We start from the raw sequence: 18334 nt of genomic DNA, 5'->3' as shown, positions 1-18334 counted from the left end.
TATACTTTCAGATATGCTTATTAAAAAAAAAAAAAAGAAAATAAAAGATAGATTGAACTACCTAGTTTCAAGAATTGGTTTAATGGCAGTTGTCAACTGTGTTGCATGACCAAATTCATCCTGAAAATCCAAAGGAATATGAAAAGGTACTCCAACTCGTAAAGGAAGATCCAAAACACCCACTGAAAATTTCTCTGGTTTGCCCTCTGGAAAAAAAGAATAATACATTTTTAGAAGAAATTATGCGTGTTCATCAGTGCTTTCTTAATTAAGGCTGCAATTGAGACAAGTGTTTTTCAGCCTCAATATAAATAGGGTGTTCAGAATACTATTGTAACTAAAATTATGGTTTATTCATTGATCCTCCTTAACTTACATAAAATGAATAGTTAAAACATAATAGCAGTATAGTTTAAGAAACATGAGAGGACAGACGTAATTTCCAAAATATTTACTACTTAGAACATCAGTACAGCACCTGAAAGTGGCAAGTTCCTTGTGGACAGCTTTTCTTAAAACATTTAATTGAGTTAATTCTGTTGAAGTCATTCATGCAACAAAGCATTTTTGTTCTACAACTATCCCAAATTTGAGAAAGATGAGTAATTAAAAGCATTTAAAAAATAAATCTTAGTACATCTTCCCTGCAAAACCTGTCCCGGCTAGACTGCCTCCAGTTAGGCACTAAAAATGAGGCAGAGTAGTACAGATGGGAGCTTGTAAATGAGAGTAATGTTTGCTGGAATCAAACTGTCTTGGGGCTTCAGAAAACGAAGCAATACAGTGTGGATCTAAACAGTAGATAAATACCCTATCAAATTGTTTTGGAGTCCAAAAAACAACTACTTCACTACCTACAGGTATCATTATTAGGGAGCTTCTTTAGCACAAGAGATGTGAAAGGCATGGAGGGAGGGAAAATGTTACCTTGCACAGGCCAAAACTATTTTAATGGTTGCAAAAAGACCTCAACCTTACACTGTTTACTATTTTGTTTACAAGAGAATGATAAAAGCTGTGGAAAATTGGACAAAATAACAGTAAAAGAACTTCTGCGCTGTCAAGGTGAATAAATACCAAAAGAACATGTCTGAATTAAAACCATAAAACTTACAAATTGACTTAGGAATTCCAGTTTTAGCTGGTATTTATGATCTGCACTACTGTGATTAGCTTGCCAAGACCATCTGTGAACACTGAGCAACAACCTACTGCTAGAGAAATAATTTGCTTCTCAGATAAAAAACTGTTGAATTCAGTTTAGATTTTCATTCTTCAACTGATTTTTAGAATATACACACACACATGTAAATGTTAATATTTTGGAGTAACGACTGTGAGGATTTTCAGCTGCCTCTGCAACATCACAAAACACTGCAAAAATAAAGACTTGAAATATTAACTTTTCAAGACAGAAAGTATTAAAAATGTCAAATTATCTTCTGATTTCATTAAGAAAAAAAGCAGCAACTGATAGCAAAAGCTGCTTTTGGCACCCCTTGTGTTGAAATTACCAAACTATTAGTTCAACAGATTTTTAGAGTGTACATTCCTTCCCAAGGAGCTTTAATAATTTTAGTTGTTATGGCCAAAATAATCTTTACCAGAAGGCTGCCAAGCTGGGGAAGGCCACAATACTATAGAAAAATAATTTTTTTAATAAGTACAGAGTGCAACTTTGTAACTTGTAAGATTCTCTATTTGCTTTGATATGCAGAGATAAAGAAGGATCAGACAAGGTTCATTCGTTCAGAGAAAGTTATCTTCCTCGGAACTTCACAGAAGTATCTTGAGACTTTAATGACAGCTTTTCAGACATATGCTTAAATAATTACTCTTTTCAAGTAATGCCAAACATTTTTTCTGATTTGTCATACAATAACACCTCTTTCTATTCTGCCAAAAACACTTTTGCAGAAGCTTTTAGAAGAATATGCTACAAGGAACTCTTTTCTGCCTAAATGGTTTGAATTAAAAGACCATAGTTCTGTGGAAAAAAATAGGAGGCTTCTGAAAGCACCAATATTTTTCTTGATCTTCTGGAAACAGATGCTAGCTCTGCTTCCCAAACTTGTGCTAAAAATATCATTTGAATATTAAATGCAAAGGAAGCAGGACTTTTTGTCTGTCATCCCCATGTTGTGTGTCCACTCCCCCCTTGCCCTGTTCTCCCTGTAGATAAAGATCACAGAATGGTTGAAGTTGGAAGAGTTTTCTGGAGTTATTCATCTAGACCAACCCCTACATGAACAGGGCCATTAACTAGAGCCAGCTTCCCAAGAAGTTCTCTAGACAGCTTTTGAATATCCCCAAGAATGGCAACTCCATCTATTCTTGGGAAACCTGTGCCAGTGCTCTGTTATAATCTGTTATATTTTTTAAAATGTGTTTCATATTTCTGGACAGAAAGAGCACTTCAAATTAGTCTACAGATTTACTTTTTTAAATATATGCTTACTCTCCCTGAAAAAAAAAGAAAATCTTTTCGGCAACAATAAATAATAGTTTTTAAGAGAAAGGCTTATAAACAAAGACTGACCAGCCACTAACTGATAAATGCACAGAAATATATTAGGAAATAAAGCTAACATCTTGGAGGATGAGAAAAACAGGACAAGCAAGGCTGTACAAGAAACCTGATATATCCATACGTTGTTTATCTTACAGCCTTCGTTAGTGTCATTGAAATCAGTATCCATGAATTTTCTTGGTAAGATAAGATCAGCCACATACTATTTTAGGCCACAAACATACATACCAGAATATATGGCAAGAAAGAGTAACATCAGACATATTTAATGGTATTATTTCTATTCTGGTATGGAAGCAAGTATTTTACGATGGTTAATCCAAACATACACACCCATTATAACTGAATGGGAATTTACTTCTGCATAGGAGTCTTTTTCTAATTAATAAACTGAGACTCCAATCTCAACACACCTATTTTAAATGCATAATCTGTGAATAAGTTTCTGTGCTTTATGCATGAAAGTTGGCTTAATGAATGCTAGTTTTATGAAAGAATACCTATGCCAAGAGCATGAGGAAAAGGGTGATTCCAATTATGTAGGAGTTTATTTTTATAAAGTACATTGGGGAAAGTTCACATCAGTGAAAATCCTTTGACTCCATCAACCCTTTTTTGTAAAACCAACTGTGTAGGAGAACCAGCACATTACAGGTGAGATCAAAAGCTATGGACCAAAAAATATTTTTTTCTGAATCTAGTTCATATTTGACATGCAAATGCTAACATCTTCAGCACTGAAAATTACCTCTCAACCAGAGCATGACAAGCTTTTTATACAATGAATCAAATAGAAATACCAAAAGTAAAAAAAAATTGGCCCAACTGAAATTCTTACCTACAATAGTAAATTTAAAGATTTTAGATGGTAGAGGCCTTCCTGCATACGTGTCTGCATTACTTTCATTCAATACTACCTGAAGTTTCAAGGTGTAGTTCCCAAGTTTCTGCAGGTTTTCTAAACAGAAATACAAATACTATTAGAAGGAAAGAAAGAAAAAGTAAAATTATAAATAAATGAAAATATTGCATATATGAACTTACCCATTTTTTTAAACCAGTAAGGCCATTTGCCTCCATGCTGACTGATATGGGAAATTATTTCTTTATTCCCAGTAGGAGCTGAAAAACAATCAAGTAGCTACATGCATTATCTTTTCATTTTTTTCAAGTATTACTACCACTCATTATTAAGTATTATTATAATTTTTAAATTCACTAAGTATAAATTCAGCTTCACAGTTACTCTCATAACAGCGATGTCCTGGTTTCGGTCAGGATGGAGTTAACTTCTTTTGTAGCAGCGGATGGAATGCTGTGTTTGGGAGTTAAAATGGAAGCAGTGCTGATAACACCCTGATGTTTTTAGTTGTGGTCAAGCAGCCAAGGACTTTTTCAGTTCTTCATATTTCTCTATTTATGAGGAAAGAGGGGATGAAACCAGGACAGGTGACCCAAACTGGCCAAAGAGAATATTCCATGCCAATTACATCATGCTCAGAATAAAGGGGGAGAAGGAGTGGGTGACTCTGGGACATGCGGTTTTTGGGGGACGGTCAGGTTCTGGGACGGCTCGGGGTGGCACGGCCTGAGCTGTGTGGTCCGGTGAGAAACTACATTGTGTATAAACACATATATTTTTTGCTCTAAAGTCCTGTTAGCATTGTTATATTTTATCTTTCTGCTATTCTAGTAAACTATCCTTATCCCAGCCTACGTTGGTGCAGATGGTTCAGTTTTCGTTATATATTAAGCACAGGTTTATGAATACCACTCAAGAGCTTTCTCCAAGGCCAGATAATCACGAGGGGCAGGGCATGTGACAGAGTATGGGCAACTACCTAGGCACTTTCTCACGCCCAATGGTTTGGAACTTTACTCCTGAACAGTTACAGGACCCTGATAAAGTGACTGCATATCTGGAAAGAAATTCCTGTAAGTTTCCCAGAGATGCACAGCTTACTGCACTGTGCTGGGCCCTGGCCACTATTTACCAAACACTGCTTGATAGCAGGCAGCACTGTCAGTACTGTCAGAGGGAAGGGAAAGATAACAGACCAGCAGAGACTGCAGCTGCTGCAACCCCTATGACCGGCACTGCAGCTATTGCAACCACTGTGACAGGAAATGTGGCTATTGCAACCTGTCCAACCGCTGCTGCAGCTACTGCAATCCCTACAGCAGACACTGCTGATGATCCAAAAAAACCAACCCACACCAGTGTCTGTTGTTCCCATATAAAAGAGGAAACACACAAAGAAATCAGTTCGCATAGTGAAAGATGATGACAACGATGATGAGGCGGGGCCATCTCAAGCATGTCAGGATGAGGCAGAACTAGAGGATGTCACATGATCTCTGACCCTGAGTGTGCTACATGAGGTTTGAAAAGATTTCAGCTGCCACCCAAGTGAGCACATCATCACTTGGTTGCTCCGATGCTGGGATCACGGGGCCAATAGTCTGGAATTAGATGGCAGGCAGGCCAAGCAGTTGGGATCCCTAGCTAGAGAAGGAGGCATTGACAAGGCAATTGGGAAAAAGACGGAAATCCTCAGCCTCTGGAGGCGACTACTGTCAAGCGTGAAGGAAAGGTATCCCATAATGGAATATATTACATGTCAGTCACCCAAGTGCAACAGCATAGAGACAGTTATACAGCACCTGAGAGAATCAGCTGTACGGGAGAGAATTTGTTATGATCTGGACAACTCACAGCTTCCCTCTGATCCTGATTACGTCCTATGCACCCCAGATATGTGGCGTAAGGTTGTACGAAGTGCACCAGCAGTGCACACCAATTCATTGGCATCAATGGACTGGAGTGATGTATATCCACCAGCCGTATATGAGGTGTCCTGCCGACTCCGGAAATATCAAGACAATGTTTCCCTCTCTGTCATCACAAAGGTAGAGAAACTGGTCAAACGACTTGACAACAATGTGTCCAACTCCCAACCCGTATGCAGCCATGTTGCAGCTACTGGGAGAAAGCGTCCATCGTCCCAAAACGGAGGATACAGTAGGTACACACCATGAGACACGGTGTGGTTTTACCTGCATGACCATGGTGAGGACATGAGGAAGTGGGGTATGCAGCCCACCTCAGCCCTTCAAGCATGAGTAAATAAGCTGCGGAGTAAAACAAGCGCACAACGAGATTCTGCCAGGAAGAACGCTGCACCAGTGAACAGCCAAAACCAGCAACAATAGAGGGGCCCTGCCTCCAGCCAGGTGGAGGAGAGGGATAACCGTGTTTATTGGACTGTGTGGATCCGATGGCCTGGCACGTCAGACCCACAACAGTACAAGGCTCTGGTGGATACTGGTGCCCAGTGTACGGTAATGCCATCGAATCATGAAGGGGCAGAACCTGTTTGTATTTCCGGAGTGACAGGGGGGGGATCCCAACAATTGACTGTGTTAGAGGCTGAGGTGAGCCTAACTGGGAAAGACTGGGAGAAACACCCAATTGTGACTGGCCCAGAAGCTCCGTGCATTTTAGGTATAAATTATCTCCGTAGAGGGTATTTTAAAGACCCAAAAGGGTACCGATGGGCTTTTGGAATAGCTGCTTTGGAGACAGAAGAAACTGAGCAATTGCGTGCATTGCCTGGACTTTCAGAGGATCCTTCTGTTGTGGGGTTGTTGAAGGTCGAAGAACAGCAAGTGCCAATTGCTACGACGACGGTGCACAGAAGACAATACCGTACTAACCGAGATTCCCTGATCCCCATCCATAAGCTGATTCGTCAACTGGAGAGTCAAGGAGTGATCAGCCGAACCCGCTCACCCTTTAACAGTCCCATATGGCCAGTGCGGAAGTCTGATGGAGAGTGGAGGCTGACAGTGGATTATTGTGGCCTAAATGAAGTCACTCCAGGTATGAGTGCTGCTGTACCAGACATGCTGGAACTGCAGTATGAATTGGAATCAAAGGCAGCCAAGTGGTACGCCACAACTGACACTGCAAATGCTTTCTTCTCAATACCACTGGTGCCAGATTGCAGGCCACAGTTTGCTTTCACTTGGAGAGGCATCCAATACACGTGGAATTGTCTGCCCCAGGGGTGGAAACACAGCCCCACCATCTGCCATGGACTAATTCAGACTACATTGGAAAAGGGTGAAGCCCCAGAGCACCTGCAGTATATTGATGACATCATTGTATGGGGCAATACAGCAGAGGAAGTATTTGAGAAAACAAAAAGGATAATTCAAATCCTTCTAGAAGCTGGTTTTGCTATAAAACAAAGTAAAGTCAAGGGGCCTACACAAGAAATCCAGTTTTTAGGAATAAAATGGCAGGATGGGCGTCATCAGATCCCAATGGACATTACCAATAAAATAGCAGCTATGTCTCCACCAAGCAACAAAAAGGAAACACAAGCTTTCTTAGGTGTTACAGGTTTTTGGCGAATGCATGTCCCAAACTACAGTCTCATTGTGAGCCCACTTTACCACGTAACTCGGAAGAAGAATGATTTCCAATGGGGCCCTGAGCAGCAGCAAGCCTTTGAGCAGATCAAACGCAAGATAGTCCATGCAGTGGCACTTGGGCCTGTCCGGACAGGGACAGATGTTAAAAATGTGCTTTACACTGCGGCCGGGGAGAATGGCCCTACCTGGAGTCTCTGGCAGAAAGCACAAGGGGAGACTCGAGGTCGACCGCTGGGGTTTTGGAATCGGGCCTACAAAGGATCTGAGGCCAATTATACTCCAACAGAAAAGGAAATACTGGCTGCCTATGAAGGGGTTCGAGCTGCTTCAGAAGTGACTGGAACTGAAGCCCAGCTCCTCCTGGCACCCTGACTGCCGGTGCTGGCTGGATGTTCAAAGGGAAGGTCCCTTCTGCACACCATGATGCTATGTGGAGCAAGTGGGTTGCACTAATTACTCAGCGGGCTCGAATAGAAAACCCTAATCGCCCAGGAATCGTGGAAGTGATCACAGACTGGCCTGAAGGCAAAGATTTTGGGATGTCACTAGAGGATGAGGAGGTAACACGCGCTGAAGAAGCCCCACCTTACAACAAACTGCCAGAGAATGAGAAGCGATATGTTCACTGATGGGTCCTGTCGCATTGTGGAAAAGTATTGAAGATGGGTAACTGCTGTACGGAGTCCTACAAGACGAGTAGCAGAAGCCACTGAAGGAAAAGGTGAATCAAGCCAGTTCACTGAGATGAAGGCCATCCAGTTAGTCCTGGACGTTGCTGAGAGAGAAAAGTGGCCAGTGCTCTACCTTTATACTGATTCATGGATGGTAGCCAATACCCTGTGGGGGTGGTTGCAGCAGTGGAAAAAGAACAACTGGAAGTGTATAGGCAAACCCATATAGGCTGCTGACTTATGGCAAGATATTGCTGCCTGGTTAGAGAAGCTCATTGTAAAGGTACGTCATGTTGACGATCATGTACATAAGAGTCGGGCCATGGAGGAACATCAAAACAACCATCAGGTAGATAAGGCTGCTAGGATTGAAGTGGCTCAGGTAGATCTAGACTGGCAACGTAAAGGTGAATTATTCCTAGCTCGATGGGCTCATGATTCCTCAGGTCATCGAGGGAGAGATGCAACATATAGATGGGCTCGAGATCGAGCGGTGGACTTAACCATGGATGCTATTGCACAAGTTATCCATGAGTGTGAGACGTGTGCCGCAATCAAGCAAGCGAAGCGCTTGAAGCCCCTTTGGTATGGAGGACGGTGGATGAAATACAGATATGGGGAGGCTTGGCAGATTGACTACATCACCCTCCCACAAACCCGCCATGGCAAGCGTTATGTGCTTACAATGGTGGAGGCAACCACCGGCTGGCTAGAAACATACCCCGTACCCCATGCCACTGCCCGGAATACAATCCTGGGTCTTTAAAGGCAAGTCCTGTGGCGACACGGCACCCCAGAAAGAATCGAGTCAGACAACGGGACTCATTTCCAAAACACTCTCATAGACACGTGGGCAAAAGAGCATGGCATTGAGTGGGTGTACCACATTCCTTATCATGCACCAGCCTCTGGGAAAATTGAACGATATAATGGGCTCTTAAAGACTACCCTGAAAGCGATGGGTGGTGGAACATTCAAACACTGGGATACACATTTAGCCAAAGCCACGTGGTTAGTTAACTCTAGGGGATCTACCAATCAGGCTGGCCCTGCCCAGTCAAAATTTCCAAGTACTGTAGAAAGAGACAGAGTCCCAGTAGTGCATGTGAAGAGTATATTAGGAAAGATGGTTTGGGTCATCCCTGCTTCAGGCAAAGGTAAACCCATGTCTGGGATTGCTTTTGCTCAAGGACCTGACTGTACTTGGTGGGTAATGCAGAGGGATGGAAAAGTTCAATGTGTACCTCAAGGGGATTTGACTTTAGGTGAGAATAGCCAATATAATTAATAAAGTAGAAATTGTATTATAATAATTGCTAAATAACCCATTATTGCATATTCAGTATTGTTATAATTGCTGTATGTTGTACCAATGGAATTACAGCTGGAGTCATACAAGTTAATGAAGGACGAGTGCCACGATGATGGGACCAAGACCTGGCGTCCCAAAACCTTTTTTTTCTTTCCCTTTGAAGATAAACACCTTTGATTCACAGACTATGAGCATGGACCGTCAGGTGTATCGGTCAAGCGCCCAAGATGAAGCATGCAACCATCCAATGGCGCATACTGACACCATGAGAGACTGTTATGATGAATGGAACCTGAAAATCATGGACTAAACGTTAATTTACTCAACAAACTCAGAGGAATGGTCCACAGACTAAGGGAATAATACCTGTATGCATGTGTGTGTGTACACATACATATATGTGTGTCTGAAACAAGAAACTGGTTGTACACAAAATAAATTGTTGGATCTGGTCATGACATAAATGGTATGGAATAAGGGGTGGATAATGTCCTGGTTTTGGACAGGATGGAGTTAACTTCTTTTGCAGCAGCGGATGGAATGTAGGAGGTGAAGAAAGCCTAATACTTCTGTGCATAGTGATACACAAAATACAATAATAAAATGATGGGAAAGTTACCAGGTATGTCCAATGTTGTGGTCTTTGTGATGAAAAAAATATACAGATGTTTCATTTGAACAACAGACTAAACTATTTCAAGTGGAGCCACATGCAAAGACTTAGAACTTTCTTGGGAATTTCTCAATATTTTTTCCTTTGGCAGAGGAAAAGCCCTTCAAACACATTGTATTAGTAGTGATTAATGAACTCTCCTGTGTTGTTTTGATAGAAAGCACCATTAGGCGTTCCTAACCACCATGTTCTTTTCTTGACACTTCCACACAAATGTTTATGAATATCGTCACTACACCTATAATTACTGAGATATGGAAGGCTGCACTTGGCACACACTATGTGTATGAAACAGCACAAGACATTAATCCTTTATAGACACTGTAAGGCTTGGCAAAAATAATACAAACCTAAGGGTAACACATACAAGTTTGGTTGTTCTTCCTCATGCAGAAAAAAAGAGAATTCTCATTCACTGTTGCAATTTTTTTTTTGTTGTGGTTATTGATGGACTTTTTTGTTTATTGCCTGAAACCTTTTGTAAACAAATGTTCTTCTACAGGCAAAAAGTACCTTTTATTCACATGATAACTTCATCACCAATGTTTGCTTCTTACATGAACAAGGTTTCCATATATAATATTCTGGAAACAACAGATAACTAAATGTCCCTGCTATGGTATAATATAAATCCATGGAAGGTACAGAAAAAAACCCTAAGATTTTGTTTCAAATGATGTATTAATAGCCGATGGGCATATACCTCCTGACCTAGGAGAATTCATGTGAGAGAGAGAGATCTGAACAGCATCTCCCATTGTGGCTTACAGGAGGGAAATGGCAAGATAATTGGTTACAAGAACAGTCAACTAAGTTCTAACAGAAATACTTCAGTGATGAAAAGTTTGCTGAAGACCTCAAAAAGATGAAAAGATGCCTCACTATTGCCACAGATTGCCACAGCACCTCCTTGAGTATTTTAACAGATACCTGCAATTTAATTGAATAATCAAGAATGATTTAGAAATGATCTTCTAGGATAGAGATGCTTATTTCTCAGCCTCACCTTAGACAAGAACCACCCAGGCATGACTTTGAATTTTTTTTTTTTCCTAGAACCTCGCTTTCTTGACAGCCCCCAATTTGCTGGCACCTCCTTTTCTCAACCCTAACTGGAAATTTTAGAGTGAGCCTCAGAGAAACAACCCACTGATGGCCTGGGGAAAAAAAAAATCAGAAGAAATATGTCCAAACAAGCAGAACCAAGAAAACCCCTCAGATACCTATTCTCCTAGAAATCCATTCCTCCCTTTAGCTGACACTTTCCTCAGGCAGCCTCTTTATCCTACTCTTTAGTTTGGTATCCCCTATGAGTTCATTCTCCACTTAGACCATCTTTCTCTTTTGCTCCTTCTAACCCATAACTCCAACCCTAGTTTTTGGCAATCCCTGTGTCACCATGGCCCAGATAAAGAATTTCTCATATCCCACTGCCTTGCCAACCCTTGCTTCCCTTGTCCAAACCTTAGACGAGGTCCTCCTGCCATAGACCAGACAAGTTCCTCACATTCTACTTATTCTGCTATCCCACCCTTACCTTTGGCAGCTCTTTTTATCCTCACTGGACCACTCGACTTTATAGTTCTCTCAACCCTAATTTTGTTTCAAACCTTGTATAAAAGATCCCCAGTATTAGAACAGATAAGAACCTCCTCATAGCATAACCCTCTTGGCAGTCCACAGTGTATTTCATCACATATTCCATTCTTCAAAGAGAAAATAATCTTTTTGTACAATATGTTTGCTCTTGGCCTTCAAATGGGTGTAACCACTTCAGTACAAATGAGAGCTGCTTTATATTATAAGAAAGACTAGGGGTTCGAGTTTGACAGGTATGCCGTGCCCAAAGTGCCACTTACAAGGCTTAGTCATTGTTCTGGAGAAGATCAGAGGGATTACCTAGCCATTCCAAACTTGACTAAAGACTGCAGTTAAGATAGGAAGTAGTAAAGACAGTTATAAGGACAAATTTCCATTAATGACTCTAGGTGGTCAGGAGGCAAATTTAGTTTTATTTCTCCTAGCAACAACACTGACAAAACACAGTAGAAAAGCCATGCCTCTTCCATGTTTATACATTCTGAAGTCAGGATGGGTGGTCTACCTTAGATAAGCTTGCAAAATACTGATTTGTCTACTCAGGCTACTGGCAAATGCAATCTGACAAGTCCGTATTAAGTGAACACTTTTTTTTTCAATTCCAACCTTTATGCCCCAGCACAGCAGACAGTCACCATAAATTACCATTAAATACCATGTGTAGCCTTATATATACTAAACTGAAGCTAGGATTTTCCTATGGAATGTGGAAAGAAACAAGGCAAATAAGATTTTAAGTTTCTATAAATTTCAAATATATTTGACGTGCAAGATTGAAGTTTCAGAGAATTTAGCATTCTCTGTCCAACAGACAACTAATTTCAGCTGCCTCAGAAAGAACACAATTCTTCAACAAAGGCAACCTAAGAATATCAAGCAAAGCACCCGTGAAACGGAAACCACCACACAACACCTGTCAAGAAGCTTTTTTTAAAATTCTGAAGTAACTTTAGGTCAGATACTAAACAGGTCTGGTCCTTCTATGCAGCTCAAGTGGACTGCTATGTTAACTACAGAAACATTATCCGTTTTAACTACATTCGTATGCATATTTGATAGACAGCCTGGAATTGATAGGCTTTTCTTATATGTGAAAGAAGATACAATCAAGCATTAAGACATTAAATATGTGGCATTCAAGGAATTCTCATTTCATGAAATGTGGCTTTGGAATACATGCTCTCATGGAGTACTGTCCTTAAAATTAAAAGCTATATCCACTTACCAAATTCTAATATGCATTATAAGTATATACACAAGGCAATGCATTGCAATTACACATTTTTATAATAATAGGATCATTTAAATATATTGAAATACTTACAATGTAAAATAACTTTGAGTTCAACAAGAAGTTTCTTTGAACCTCCGTGGCTTGTACCTGGAAGTTTTTGCATTGCTTCTCCTTTTTTATTCAAAATTTCTATTCTTAATGCTCCTGAATTTAAAAGGAAGAATTACAGACTTTAAAAATATGCTGTGTGTTACAAGTAATTGGAAATTTATGTATGCTCATTTTTTTAACATGATCATGTAATATTTTAAATCCACATTTTCCTTTTTAGTATTTGGAAAAAAAAATATACCTATTGTTGTACCAGCAAATCTTGTTTCATTTGGCTGTAACTCATCTCCTTCAGGCCATGTTACCGACAGTTTGTCAGGAAGCCTAGTGAAAAAGAAAGAACGAACAGTTTTCTATGAGTTAAAACACAGAGTAATTTATCTTTAGTAGAATACACATGAAGTTATTTTTTTGGGGATCCACCTCTCCCCAAACTACTACTTCGTCATTTAGAATGCTAGGTTTTTTTAGTTTCCACTGAAACAACTGCTTTCCCATTTGGGAATAAAATTTAACTTTTTTTCTTGTTGTTCCTAAAGAAATACTGACATTGTTATTAGCAGCTGTACAAGTAAATAATTACAATGTAAAGCTTACCTTGCCATTTCATCTTCTATGTATTTTTTAACAGCTTTGTCAGAAATTGTTCTGTCAAGTTTTGAGATTGGAATGGTTTTCATTTCAGCATACAATGCCTGAGGTTTCTGAAAAAAATTATAAGCACCCAGATTATGTCAGAGAAGAAATACCTCTCTACCAAGGAACTAGACTAGTAGGCATAGACATAATGCAATACACTAACAAATACGATCTGTAACTCCACAAGACACCACTCTAAAATTTCCTGAAATGGCAATGGTTAAGAATGGATGCACAACATACTGTTAATAACTGTGATAACATACTGTGATTACTCTACTTCATACATAAATTTAAACAAATCATTGATCATGAGTAAGATTTTAAATATATTTACATTAAAACTAATGTAACTAAGCAGCCTGATTATTTCTAGATTGCTGAATCTAAAGAAACCCCACAATTTTCAGTTATTTAAAAGTTTAGTCTGAACCAGGATTATGTTTAAAGATTCCATAGGCATACTAGGTGTGTGAACCCTTTTTTATGTGTGTCATACCAAGGCAATTTGAACCTCTCCTCCAGTGGCAAATATATCCCCATCATGATCTCCATACAAATAAAATCTCTCAATGCTTCCATAGAATATTGGAAGAGTCTTAACAGTTTTCACCTGTAAAAAGACAAAAATTAATGTTGATGCATTACTTCTGCATCAAATACATAGTTTTTGCCTTTTATAGGGTTCAAAAGCTCTGTTACAAAACAAACAAACCTCCAATATTAGCAAGCAGCTAACTTACCAGCTGTCCAGTCTTGTATATTTTCCCATCCCACTCTATAGCACCATACATTGTCCAAGGACTCTGCATTCTTTTGGATGGTAAATCAGTACGTGTAGTTACTCCTTTAAAGCCTGTGAATTTTATCTGTTTGTCGTATTTTTCATGACAGTCTTTGAGCCACAAAGCAAATTCTCTGTCAATTTTCATTCGCTGCTCCTAAAAGAGATTGTAAAAGAAATATATATTATTAATACATTACAAAATTCAAATCTGACAACTTTGGATGTCTGAACAAGAGTACAGCGATATTGCATTTAAAAAATTGGATTCTTCAGCTTGGAAACACTACAAAATTTGAGGAAAAAAACTATACTTCAAGCCAGAGGAAGTGTTTCCCCAAGCACTCATATTACTCTATGAAGAGGGTCCTTCCACAAAAACTGTCTTATAACAAGTGGATGAAGCTATTAAGAAATTTAAAAAACCTAATTTATTTTCTTTTTTTTTCTTTCAGATTTAAAGAGTCAGATTACTATTCACTAAAAACTCAGGGAAGTGTCTGCTACAGAGTCCTGTGAAAGTTGGCAAGGTGAAACTTCTTCAGAAACTGTGCAATATTCAGTGACACAAATGCGTGACTAAGTAACGGTTTCTATATTGTATGCACTAAATTTTGCTAAGAAGAAATACTTAATAGAGTAAAATGATCACCTGCCCATTGAAGATTCTTGTGAACAGACTATTCTTATCTTTTAGCTTCAGCTCCAGATCCATGAAAGTGAGTTTGTTTGTGCTGACCTGGAACTTATCATTGGTAAATAAGGCACCAGAAATTCTGTTGTAGCATTCAATTGGTGCCAATCCTCTTTTCTTTGGAGGAGCACACCACTCAAAACTTAAACAAAAAGAGAAAGATGTTAAATTCTTTTTTATAAAGACAGGTTTAAATTAGAGAAACAGACTGTTTTACATCGCAGAATCAAGATTACCACTTACTCTTCCACAGTTGTGTACGGTATTAATCTTCCATTCCAAAAACATTCAAAAATAGGCCTTTTTCCTCTGGCGCCCTTTTCTACTATAAAGCAGTCGTCATCATCATCATCATTTAATTCTTGATTAAAAAGAAGACAGTCTCCTTTAATAATTGTGTTTTTAAAAAATAATATAATATACAAAAAAAGAGCCATCTAAATTAAGGATTATCCATATTACCATGGCAGGCACAGTAGCTGTATATATGATATCAACACAGGTATATACAATATTAGGATTTTTGTTTCTCTGTTTAAAGAAATACCAAGCAGAACAACTAAAGAAAGCTAAGGAAAAATTTTAATCAGGGATTGAATAATATTACCAATGCTACCAAATAAATATTACTTTCCCCCCTTATTTAGACTGCTGTTCTTCTAGTATCATAAAATCTTGTCACAACTGAACTCATGATTTGTTTTGTCAAAAAACCACCAAAATCACCAACACAAATTATTTTAGACCCCTAGCATCTGAAACCCATCAAGAATGGATAAAACCAATTATAAATTTAGGACTTAGACTACATGTCATCCTTTGCGGTATTCTGATGTTAGAATCTATTGAATCAAACTTCTGCTGTCTCATTACTTTCTCGAAGTGAAGATGGTAACAGTCAGGAATGTGGAAATGTTTCAATCAGCCTGTATTCCATAACAGTTTACAGTTTGAAATCAAATAGAGGTATGTCAACAATGAGGTTTACATGAAGGAGTTATCACAACACCCAATTTTTTCACAGGATTTGTTAATCCACAAGGATATGACCTTTTCTGCTCTGCCATAACTCAAATTAGGTAACAATTTACACTTCCATTTAAATTGTTCTAGTTTCTATTTTATTAAAACATTTAGAGTAGTAGGATTTTCTATTACAGGACTGATAAGCAGCAAAGCATTTTACTCACTCGATGGAAAACACGGATCGTCAGGATATGTTTCTTTATCATACAGGAAAGGATGGTAACGGATGATGCCTTCCACTATACCATCCCCGTCAACATGTGCCTTAAACTCAAAACTATCTGCTGCAGTATTGATGTACAACGTCTGCATGTCATCTTTGATCTCCCTAAGATTGACAATCTTTGGTACTTTTCCTTTTTCAAACATTGAAATCTGGAAAAAAAACCAAAACAAGTTGATTTTCCTTCAACCAAAAAAACCTCCAGTAATTAACACTAGTGGCATTTGTCTTAATTGTGAGCAAAATGAATTGGTTACTATGCTACAACTTTAAAACAGTGTTACTTTCCAAAAGTTACATACGTATCTTAAAATGCTGCTGGAGTTCAAAATGCATGATTAAAGAGAAACAGGCACAACATGAAAAATCTGCCATCAAAGTATTTTGACTAATAAGCATAAAACCTCTTACCTGAATGTCGATGTTGTTGAAAGGGCCTATGTCTTTTGTTGCAGCATTCGTTTCATTTCCTTTTGGTCCATGAACATAATAGTGATAGATATGTCTGAAATATATTTTAAATGAAAAATAAATCTCAGAAAGTGAAGTTAAAAAACTGCACATTGTAATTTAAAAAAAATCTAAATAAACTTAAAAAACCCCAACAAAACCCCTGGTTCACTGCATTTTTATAAATCAACTCCATGAAAAGATGTATAAGCGGTACAGAGGATTTACTACAGGGAGTCACTCTTTTTCACTCTACTCAACATTCCTTCGTGCACAATCCTAATAGGACCAATTTTTGGATAAAATAATTATAAGCATTATAAACTGGAAAATAACACAGAAGAAATTACGATTGTTACATGGCTGCAGAACCTTGACAAGAAAGTTTAACTAGTAAAACTAACTACTGTAATTTGTTCTGAGATTAAAAAGAACTGGAGCCAAATAACTTCCTGCATATCGTTTCTGATACCAGCTTTGTACTGATCATAGAATCACAGACTGGTTAGGGATGGAAGGGAACCCAAAGACCATCTAGTTCCAATCCCCTGCCATGGGCAAGGACATCCTCCACTAGCCCAAGCTGCCCAGAGTCCCATCCAACCCAGCCTTGAACACTGCCAGGGAGAAGGCATCTGCATTAACAAACAATCACTATCTTATCTTTAAGTTATTTATGCAAAATATACCCCACTTGAATATAGGCAGCATGTGATCTGCATATTAGAAATACATTTTTCTATTTGTAAACATTATTTTCTAATGATACCTGTGCTCATTTAAGAGACTCCAAAATCCACACCATCAGCTAGATTAATTACTTTCCTAGAATGGAACTTAGCCCCATTTGCTTCAACTTTTCAGCAAGCTAGCTAATTGTTCCAACTTCAAAGACCGAACTCCTTAAACCTCTGGGCAGTGGTTTGGAGAAAAGTGAGATTATACAAGTCACTGGGACTGAATGTATGAAGGAAGCTAAACACACCTGCAAGTGTTTAAAATCACTTTGTTTCTGACATCCACTGCACTAAATGCACCCCTAGGAGAAATCTTGGTTTCTAGACAACAGCACCTCATGGTCTCATTGTTCATGACTTTTAGAGACTGGTATGACTAAACTGCTTAGCACTCTTCTGCACCTCCTCAAGACCTCAGAAAGTGTGCTCACGGCTTTATGACATAATTATTCTGGGGGTTCATCTCCTCTGCCTTCATTTCAAAGTATCCAAACCAGTATGAGCACTGGGAAGCTAAATGTGATTGGGTAACTGTAATAGCTACAGGGCATACACTTGAATAATTGCACCTAGGCTTCATCTTAAACAGAGTCAGCTCTTTCATTTCAAGAGATTGCTGGAATGAACTAACACACACTTAAGTGTGGATGTTCACCAGAAGAGCACCTAGAAGCTAATGAGGGACCTAAGTTATTTGCCAATGCAGATGTACCCCTACATTTTCATAATGTTAAAAGGGCTTCAGCCACAGTTTCTTACATGCAACAGTGAAGACATTTCATATAATAGAGTATTATCTAATCTTTATATTAATCCTCGTAGTCAGTATTATCTATTAATTACAGTTAACAAAGCAATAAAATTATAGCTTGAAAATAAAATTCTTTGGTCTGCCAGATTTAAGTATAGCTGTTAAGCTATGACTTAACAGATAGATCCATGATCATTTTAACAGATAAGCCCACAAAAGCCACAGGTATCTCAGACTTGCAGATCTCCAGGCTCTGCAGGCCCACTGATGACACTACTATAGATAGCACTGAATCAAATCATTCTCCTTAAACCTCTTTTTTTTTAAAAAAAAACAACAAAAAGCAAATACAATGCTACATATCATAGTTAAGAGAACAGCTGCGAGTAAAGTAACTTTTCAAGTTATTAGTAATTAGACATCTAATAATTACTTTAATATAATTACTAAATCAAATGTG

General features: G+C 38.7%; 1 protein-coding gene across 1 annotated transcript in view; it reads right to left on the bottom strand.

Moving 5' to 3' along the window:
- Nucleotides 1-18334, bottom strand: part of SMCHD1 (structural maintenance of chromosomes flexible hinge domain containing 1) — a gene marked incomplete at its 5' end in the record, with an annotated part of 83398 nt that overhangs the window by 41883 nt on the left and 23181 nt on the right. The window contains 12 exons of the mRNA XM_084260391.1: nt 62-206; nt 3369-3488; nt 3575-3652; nt 12550-12663; nt 12812-12894; nt 13168-13274; nt 13709-13822; nt 13953-14150; nt 14646-14829; nt 14931-15048; nt 15878-16088; nt 16348-16441. Of these exons, the coding sequence (XP_084116517.1) occupies nt 62-206; nt 3369-3488; nt 3575-3652; nt 12550-12663; nt 12812-12894; nt 13168-13274; nt 13709-13822; nt 13953-14150; nt 14646-14829; nt 14931-15048; nt 15878-16088; nt 16348-16441 (1566 nt within the window). The remainder of the gene's footprint in view (nt 1-61; nt 207-3368; nt 3489-3574; nt 3653-12549; nt 12664-12811; nt 12895-13167; nt 13275-13708; nt 13823-13952; nt 14151-14645; nt 14830-14930; nt 15049-15877; nt 16089-16347; nt 16442-18334) is intronic.

Source organism: Gallinula chloropus, assembly GCF_964237585.1.
Source record: "Gallinula chloropus genome assembly, chromosome: 2".
NCBI classification, from domain to species: domain Eukaryota; kingdom Metazoa; phylum Chordata; class Aves; order Gruiformes; family Rallidae; genus Gallinula; species Gallinula chloropus.
The sequence above is the reverse complement of the archived record's forward strand: the minus strand, read 5'-3'. Positions and strand labels throughout refer to the sequence as shown.